Source organism: Neophocaena asiaeorientalis, unplaced genomic scaffold, assembly GCF_003031525.2.
Source record: "Neophocaena asiaeorientalis asiaeorientalis breed wild unplaced genomic scaffold, Neophocaena_asiaeorientalis_V1.1 scaffold399, whole genome shotgun sequence".
Lineage (NCBI taxonomy): Eukaryota > Metazoa > Chordata > Mammalia > Artiodactyla > Phocoenidae > Neophocaena > Neophocaena asiaeorientalis.
In genome coordinates, this window is record NW_020173964.1 from 3,853,012 (window position 1) to 3,862,914 (window position 9,903).

Sequence of the window (9,903 nt, forward strand, 5' to 3'; positions counted from 1 at the left end):
GAGAGAATAAACACTTGTGTCTTTGAATTTTTTGTTCAGTGTAGGCAAATGTAATCCATTTTTATACAGATGCTCACTTGGGGAGTTTTAAAAAAATATCCCAATGCCCAGGCTGCCTCCCAGATCATTTAAATCAGAAACTCTAGGGATAGAATTCAAACATCGACAATTTTTTTAAGTTTTCTGGGTGATTGCAGTGTGCAGCCCAGGTTGAGAATCACTGCTTCAGGCTGACAGGCCTCATATTTAGCAAGTTCAAGAATCTCCTGGGGGATGGGGTGGTGCATGTTAAAAAAATTGGATTTTCAGGGCTCATTCCCCAGAATTTTTGTTCTTTCGGTCCGAGGGCACCCCAGGTGATTGTGAGACAGGCGATGCAGGGAACACATGTGAAGAAACACTGCTTTAGGCAATGGGGCATCTTTGGAAGTTTTAAAACAAAGAAGTGACAAGATCAGAGTGTTAGGAGGATTAGTCTGGATCTAGTGAATAAATTGAAAAGAAGAGGTGAGAGACTGGTGGTAAGGAGAACAACTGGGAGGTACTACAATAGTTGATAGCCTGAGGGGACATGATTCTGAGCTAAGTGGGTGGCCACAGAAATGGGGGGGAAAAAGGGGAAGATACAATAGACACTGAAAAAGATAAAAATACTACAGGACTTACTAACTGACAGAATAAGACCGAGGGCAACTTTAAGATACTTATTTTTAGTGACTGAATAATACCCTAGGGGTTTGATGACTTCTGGGTTAGTATGTACTTCCCCCTTTTGCTCGAACTCAGTTAAATTGCTGTAGATTATTAGTTTACTGTTTATCTACACCTGCAAATGTAATTTTTGTTAACCTGATTGTATCTAGAGTTTTCCATTAGATTGGAAACATTATTTGCTAAATCAACGCTTCTATTTAAAGACTTAGACACATTATCCTAGCAAAAGTCTATTACACAAATTTTAGTATTTGTTTATAAATATATCTAAATATATATGCACAAGCAATATACATATGTGTAAATATGTGTATAGACAAGCAATTGAATGTTTTTCATGAGATTTTTACTTTTTAAAAAACGTCATGTCTTCTAGAGCAGAGGAAATAAATGAACTGACTGGTGGTTTAGTTATTGCTCTGGAGCTTGCTGTATGTAGATATCTTTTTGGATGAGACACATCTAAACTTGCAAGGGCTAAAAGTTTAAAGAATGGTTTTTTAAAAATGACCTCAATAGAAAATGGTTTTTTAACTATTCACTAAAAAGCCACCAAGCAGATGTTAGGGTGATATTTTATCAAATAACCTCAAACATGATTACCTTCTGAGTAATTCTAAAATACACACTGCCCACTGATTCCTTATAATAAGGAACCCCTATGCCTCAGAAAACACTATTAAGTGTGCTCTTCAAGTTCTCTCATTTAAAAACCAACATTGGTTTTATAGTTACAAACCAGAAAGAAATAACAGTCAAATGTAATAGAAATATAAAATGTAAGCTAATGTATTTGCTCCTTTTTTACTAAAGTGTGTGTCTGTGTCAAGACACAGTTTCTTTTTTTCCTCTTATTGAACTACATTTGATTTTTTCAACATTTTCTATTTTATTGTTTTTTTAAAAGTATTTATGTATGATTTATTTATTTACTGGCTGTGTTGGGTCTTCGTTGGTGCACGCAGGCTTTCTCTAGCTGCGGCGAATGGGGGCTACTCTTAGTTCCGGTGCGCAGGCTTCTCTTTGCGGTGGCTTCTCTTGTTGCGGAACACAGGCTCTAGGCGCGCGGGCTCAGTAGCTATGGTGCACGGGCTTAGATGCTCCGTGGCATGTGGGATCTTCCTGGACCAGGGCTCAAACCCATGTTCCCTGCATTGGCAGGCAGATTCTTAACCACTGCACCACCAGGGAAGTATAGTTGATTTTTAAATTGAAGTATATAACACAGTGTCTTTTAAGAATAGATTTAAAAATACCAAGTAAACTTAATGAACAAACAAGATGCACATTTCCTCACGAGCTTGGCACTTGGTGCAAACATGAATGAAACACAGCCTTGCCCTCTTGTACTTCACGGTATAAATAATAAAGTGATGATGAGTTTCCTAGAGTTTGTTTTAGGTTTAATTTTCCCTCTAATTGGAACATCTATTAGAAAGCTCTAACAAGGTGAAAGTCATTAGATCTGTTCAAAACATAAAAAGGCTAAACTTCAACTGGCAGTGGGAGACCATGTATCTAGATTCCCTATCACGTTTAGTTTGGCTGATAAGAATAGCACACTTCCTTAATTTGGTGTGAGGCAGTCCTTTGTCACTTGCTCCTGAGTATGCTACGGCCCTGAAGCAACAGAATCAGCACCACTGAGGGACCACCACCTAATCACGTCTAGCCATGCAGATCAGAGAAAGTGAACGTCCTACGTGTGGACTGTAGGTGCATCTATACCTCCTCCTAACATTCTCTTTGGCAGTTGGATTTTGCTCCACCTTCAGACAGCAGTAACTAAACTGGTTATAGCAAAGTGCTAACCATATTGGGGATTCTTTGTGAACACATCCATTTCATACAGAAAGCATTCTATTCCATGGTCACAAACCCCACCCCTAATATGAGCTACAGTCTTGCAAATGATAAAACACTGGGTGCTGGGAAGTCTGTGTGCAAAAGTGTTGAGAAAGTATGTAGATAGTGTTGGGCAAAACATCATCCCCACTGGGCGAAACAAACAACCCAAAGTGTGTATTCTACTGCAGATGGGTGAAGGGAATTTGCTATGGGTGGAACTTTCTTCTCCCCACCCCCCAAATTCATATGTTGAAGCTCTGACACCCAGCATCTCAGAATGTGACCTTATTTGGAAATAGGTTGGTGCAGATGTGATTAGTTAAGTTAGCATGAGGTCATACTGGTACAGTAGCGTGGGCCCCTAATTCAGTAAGACTGGTGTCCTTATAAAAAGGGAAAATATGGACACACACTCACACAGAAGAACATGTGAAGATGGAGGCAGAGATACTTCAACAAGCCAAGAAACACCAAGATTGCTAGCAAACCACTAGAGGCTAGAGACAGGAACAGACTCTTCCTCCCAGCCCTCAGGAGGAACCAGCCCTGCCTTACCTTGGTCTTGGACTTCTAGCCTTGAGAACTGTGAGACGAGAACTTTCTGCTGTTTAAGCTACTCGGTTTGTGGTGCTCTGTTACTATAGCCCTAGAAAACGGACACAGAATTGTGCTCCCATCATTACCTCAGATGGATAGCATATTCTTTTGGTGCAGATATAACTCACCTTTCACTATTTGACCAGTGAGAGTTAAAATTTAAAAACCCAAACACCTGTAATAGGAAGGAAACATAAAGGTCAGCGTAGGTGGCCTTGGCATGCTTGCCAACCAGGCTTATTTTACTATACCTCAGGCCTCCTCCATCATGTGGATTAAAGAAAGCTGAGTGAGCTGCCTCCATGGTCAAGAAATACTCCTTCCGTTCTCTACCACCCCACGTAATTGCTGCAGTCTCAGCCAAAGTGCTGAGAGGAAGCATCACTGACTAAGCTGCAGTTCTGTATTCTCTCTCTCCCATTTCAATATCCTAGCAAACACGACAGGGAATGGACAAAAAGGGGGGCTGGAAAATACAGAGCAGAAGAGTCAAATAAGAATCAAACAAAACTAAAATAGACCGAAAAACTAGAAGAAAAAACACAAGGAGAGATGCAAGGAGAAAGGAGAAAAACACAGGCGTGGCTGGCCAGGAAAGTAATTGCTGAAAGGAAAAACCTAAAATCTGTGGATATGGATCCCTAGGATAATCATTCTGTCGTTCCCGGAAGCCATTAGGAGATTAAGATTCTCCTTGTGATCATAGTATGTTCACATCCTGACAAATTATTTCTGGACTTCAATCATCAAACTTCCTGCATGTGCCGATTTTTTCATAGCTCAGTTCTGTAAACATCATCTATGTGATTCTACACGAATTAACATAGAACACTAGAATGATGAAGCCGGACAACTCAGAAATCATTCAATTCAATTATTGAGGTGTACAGAGAATTTAAGTCTTGTCCAATGGCATAAGCTTTGTCCACATAGCTTATACCAGAGCTAGGCCAAAAGATTTTGTAAATATTATGATTAATGAAGAATCTAGGTTGATTTATACCAAGAAAGTATTTCAAAACTTAACTACTTTTGAACTTTCACATCTCCAAATTGCTTTTAAGATATTATAGAAGAGGCCTTTTGGTAGCCATCTGGGAAGTTTCAACCGAGAAAATTCCTCAGACAGAACATAATGTAAGAAACCAAAGTAAACAAAAATTTATTTCAGCTAAAATATTTATTTGAAAAATATTTGAGGGGCAGATTTTTTTTTATATAAATGTACCTTGACCACCTGAATTTTAAATGTCTTATTAGTAATTACAGTAACACTAATCTGAACTTAATAATAGCATTTGCTGTATGCTAGGCAGTCTTCTAAGCGCTTCCTGTATGTTACTTTACTCAATCCTCAGAATACTCTATGGTTTGGTCCCATTATTTATTAGCCCTATTTTGCTGATTAAGAAATTGAGGCAGAGAGGACAGCATCTTTGCCCAAGGTCATACTATTTATGAGTGGTAAGGCTGAGATTTGAACACTGGCAGTCTAGCGCCAAAGTCTAAATACTTAACCGCTGTGCCGCACTGCCGTTTACCACCCTATGAAGCAATTTGCGGTATCAATACACATGTATCCCTAGCAAGTGGTAAAATCAGGATTTTATCTGGGTCTAATGTGATTTAGAGTCAATGCTCTTTCCCACGACAGCTATATTGACTCTCACATTAGCATACTCAAACCTCACTTCCACTCTAGTCAGCAGCCACTAACAGAAGGTCACGGTGTGAATATCCAGTGCAACAAAGGTACCACATCAGCAAAGGAAAAGGACTCCTAATGACCATCCCACCACCATAGCATAAACTCCTGGGGTTTGCTGGAGGTTATTGGTTCTTCTGGGCCCTCCTAGCTTATATGCTGTACTCTTCTCTCTTCACTCTCAGGAGATGGTGTGGTTGATAGAACAGGCACTAGACCAGAGAGCATGAAACCTGGGTTCCAGTCTTAGAGCAGCCTGGGACTGGCAGAATACCCCTGTCAGGGTAGGCATCACCCACCTGGCTCCCTAAATCCTCTCAACTACCCCAGGAGTGAGCATGACAACTAGTTTACAGATAAGGGAGTTGAGATTTAGAGAGTAAGTAATTCCATCAAGGTCAGCGAAGATGGTATTCAGCTCCGGTTTGCCTGACTGTAAAATCCTCATGTACACTCGACCAAGCTGTCACTTTAAATCCTCCAAATCTCAGATTCCTCAAACATAAAACAAGGATATTTTGCTAAATCAGTACTCTCTGTATCATGGAGCCCTAGGGATTCTTCAAAGATGTCTCAGAAGTCATTTGTGGAGGGAAGTTCAAGGAGACAGGGTCCAGACAACTGCCTACCCTTGATGTGTGTACATGTGCGTGTGTGCACACACACATACACAGAAACATCGAGCAGTGCCCCTCTTAGCTCTAATGCCTAGGAGAGGATCAGCATGGTGAAGGTATACTAACTGTGGTAAATCAAGCCATTCAGAGGAGACTTTGGATTTAGCTGGCTGGCTCTGCCCAGAAAACATCCAATGCCTTTGAAAGAAAAGGCTGTACCTGAACTTCTGCTGATCTAAACACAATTTGAGAAAGTGTTTCAGTTGTATCTGTGAAGATGGCCTTCTTACCCAGGGTCAGATAGTGAGAAACACAGTCCAAGTTTTCTTCTCTTGTGTTCACCGTTCCTTGAGGGTTTCAACTGGTCAGGGATGAAAGGGATGTAGCATTTGTGGCTTAATTCTTTTTTTTTTTTTTTTTTTTTTTTTTTTTTTTTTTTTTTTTTTTTTTTTTTTTTTTTTTTTTACTTTTAACCCAAACTGTATTTTATTAAATTTAGACATCATCCATTGTAAGAAACACCACTGTTTTATGTACCATTAGGAAAGAAAAGATGCTGCCACTCAATATGATGCATCATCCATTGTAAAATGAACTGTAAATTCAGAGACATTAAAATGTTAAAGACCTTAGGGATGATGAAATTGTGGGTCTCAATAGAGAGGTCTCACAATGCCATGGGCTACCTGTGTGGTTTAATCCAACTCTGTTTTTGCTCTTCCTCTCTGTTTATCTTGCCTCATTTTCCTTTTACCCTGTCCACTTTCAACACTGCCTTCTTCCTCTGGCCCCAGAGCCAGGTGGTAGAGAAGAAAGGAGTGGTCTGTGTTGGTAAGAAATGAGACAATTCATTTACTCCTTCAAGTCCTGCCTTTCCCCCCACCTGTATTCCTACAAAGAACAACGCATTGGTGCTTAGATGACCACTATCAGGCAGGCATCTTGATGAATGCATGGAGAGTCAAGATTTACTTTATCCCATCCCTGTAGCTCGTATGCCTTTAGCTAAAGGCTACATATGTAGAAAAGAATAAAGCCAATGAAAGTCAAGTGATGAGTTCATCATACCTTTTTGATGGTGATCATACCTTTCTAAAAACATTTATTGAGGTATCCTTTACATACCATAAAATTCACTCATTTTAAGCGTGCAATTCATTGATTTTCAGAAAACATACAGTTGTACAAGCATCACTACAATTCAAATTTGAATCATTTCCATTTTACCCCAAAAAGATACCTCAAGCTCATTTGCACTCACACCCTGTTCCCACTCCAAGCCCTAGGCAACCACTGATCTCTCTGTTTCTTATAGATTTGCTTTCTCTGAGCATTTCATATAAATGGAATCATATAATACTTGGTATTTTGTGACTGGCTTCTTTCATTTTGTGTACTCTTTGGGAGGTTCATCTATACATTAGCACATCTCAGTACTTTGTTTTTTTACGTGACACCTTTTTTGAATGGCAGCATTATATGGAGGAAAGTTCACAGATTTCAGAAGCATGCAAACCTGGGGCCAAATCAAAGTTGTACCACTTCTTAGTTGTGTGTCTTTGGGCAATTTCCTTAACCTCTCTAAGACCCATTTGTAGAATAAGGATACTAATCCCTCCCTCAGAGGATTATTCTATCAACTAAATGGATTTTGCCAGCAAACATGGGCAGTCAAGAAATCTAGTCTTTCTGTCTACATTCCCCAGGAATCACTGTTTTCTTACCCCTGCATTAAATTGTAAAGTAAATCCTACAGCCTCCCTACCAGCCTTCACATGAAGCTTGAAATGAGAGCCCACATAACTAGCAATATCAGGAATGGAATTCCGCCAAGGGGAATCACATCCTTCATTAATGGAGCCCAGATGGTGAGGATCTAAAGGGATTTCCTTCAATATTGCTGTCATTTTTTAGAAAGAAGGTTAAACTGTATTTCATTGTTATTTTAAGCAGGAAAATGTTTCGAATTGTATTCTAGAACGTTCTACAGAGTTGGTCTTACTTTCGCAAGCCTCTAAGAACAACCTATTTTCCCACTAATTCTTATAAAACTGCCCCCAATAACATCAACCCTCAGATAACACGTAAGTAAGTAGTAAAGGGCTATAACCCCCTGAATTCATAAAATTGACCTCAAATCCTCAAAACTCAACTTTTAGCCAATAGTTTCAGACTCTTTCTTTCCTAAACCTTTAGAAGAACCTGAATTTCATGTGTGTAGCAGAATAGACTAAATTGAACTCCTTGTTCATTTCTCCAGTCCATCTTCTCTCATTAGAACATATCAATTTGAGTTCCAAGTTAAAGGAACTCTGGATATAAGTATACCATGCACTCTTGGACACAGAGTTTACAAAGATGCAGTTCCTTAGCCCTGAGCCCTCTTTTTCCTTCTGAATCATTGTTTCTCCACAGTTTTCAGTCCACCATGATTCCCTTTTGTGTTTCTGATTGTTTTTCTCTCTTCTTCTCTGAGATTTATCACAGCTGCATTTCTTCCCCAAATTCCTTAAACACTTAATTCCTTTCCACCTCCTAGATTCACTCCCAGATTTACTTCCTGTTAAGTATAGTATAACAGTTAAAACAGAAAAGGATAATACTTTTCAATATTTCTACTAAATTAAATAGGTTTGCAACTATTTTATGTATCTCTCACTTCAAGGAGGTTAGCACAGTGAATCATTTTTCATCATGTAAAATGTCTGTTGTCAAACGTAGACTACTTATTAAGAGAGGCGACATATGGCTTTCTATCCTTTATATACTAATAATTGTCACTGTATATATTAATGGCATTAAAGATAACAAAGAGTGACTCTTTCAAAAAAGTAAATTAGATACAATCCCTACAAGTGATCAATCTGCAACATTATCAGGAGAGTCTGACTAACTAGAACTTCTACTGTGATGAAACCATACTCACGAAGACAAATAGATAAAAGCTATATCCAGACCGAATCAAACACTTAAATCAATGTATCTGCATAAGGAGTCCTGTGTTTCCTTGCTCTCTGTACTTACCTGAAAATAGGAACTTTTAACAAAATCCAGGACTAACTTTTCTCCCACTATTGAGAGATCGGGAAGGAGTGAGTGCGGTCTCAGGAGAGAAGTTTTCACTCACTGTCTTATCACCTAAATTAGGCATGAGAATCCATAAATGTAATAAAAAGAAATAAAAATAATTGGGGGGGCACAAAAAGCTTAAATTTAGTTAGATTTGTGAATTTCCCCAATCTTTAAAAAGCTTTCCTCATGTTAAAACTTCCCTTTCATACACTACAGTGAAGAGAGTAATTTATATCCAAGACTTTATTTTAGGGAATTTATTTTAAATGATATCATAGGAATTTATCGCATGGTGTAAATAGTTTAGTAAATCTGGGATTCAGCAAAGATTTTTCCCCTACTGCACAGGGCTTTTGTGCAGTAGATGTTTAGCAGCAGATGACAAAATAATCTTGAGGCATGATGATTTAACTTCAGTTTGGTGCCCAAACATTCTGCAAAAACATCTTAAGCCCCAAATTCCAACATGTGGCCAGCATATTGAAAGTTAATTTTTAAAAAAATCACTTAATAACCCAAATATTCAATACATATATAAGAATCACACAACTTTTGGATTATAATTTGGTCTACAGTCTGTTCATAGCTCTCTAGAAAATCCTGATCTCGGGGTGATTGGTTAAAACCTCACATTTGCAGAGAACATCTCTCAGGCCTCGGTCACCATAAATATCTGCCTGCATGCACACATCATGTATATGAATTACCAAATAATGCCAAGAGTCTCCTACCCCGAGATGGCAGCAAGTTTTTGGTGTGCCTGGCGGGCCATTTCACAGCCTTTGGTTCTTGTCCTGTGCATTTCCACCCTGAGTGAGGGGCAGCTGACAGAGACGTCCCCGATAGAAATGACCAATTCTCGGTACAGGGCCACTTGCGTGTTGAACTCTTGGACAAGCTGGAAAAGAGAGTGAGTTTCTTTCGTAAGACACTGATCAGGAAGTTTCCTATTTTGCGTACCTAAACAGAGGCTTTCGCTGACCCCTGAGACACCTCACCAAATCTCCTGCTAAAGAGCCTACAGATTGTTTAAAGATTGGGGCACAAACATGTAAGTTCTCTTCATCCAAAGCAAGCGTTTATTTTTCATCAGTAAGTCTCGTCATGGAAGCTCTGTTTCCAGACCTACTTGCCGCCACCCGTTCAGACTCAGTTTCTGAAGAGCCAGAGCATATTTGGAGAGCTACCATGCCACTCCCAGGTAACTAGAGAGTGATGCTGGGAACTCTCGCATAGAATTCTCCCCTCTACCACAGCTGGGATGTGGATTTGAATTGGCCTGGGGATAAAGGCCAAAGGTGGGTTATATTAGGCAAACCATTCACCTCCTGCCGGACCACTGAACCGCTC

General features: G+C 39.4%; 1 protein-coding gene across 2 annotated transcripts in view; it reads right to left on the reverse strand.

The window, feature by feature from the left end:
* RGS7BP (regulator of G protein signaling 7 binding protein) overlaps positions 1-9,903 on the reverse strand; it is a 114,728-nt gene that overhangs the window by 102,371 nt on the left and 2,454 nt on the right. The window contains exon 2 of one of the 2 annotated variants that reach the window (XM_024753087.1): positions 9,285-9,451. In XM_024753087.1, the coding sequence (XP_024608855.1) occupies positions 9,285-9,451 (167 nt within the window). Of the gene's footprint in view, positions 1-9,284; positions 9,452-9,903 lie in introns of those variants that run through there. The other variant, XM_024753088.1, reaches the window with a different exon arrangement.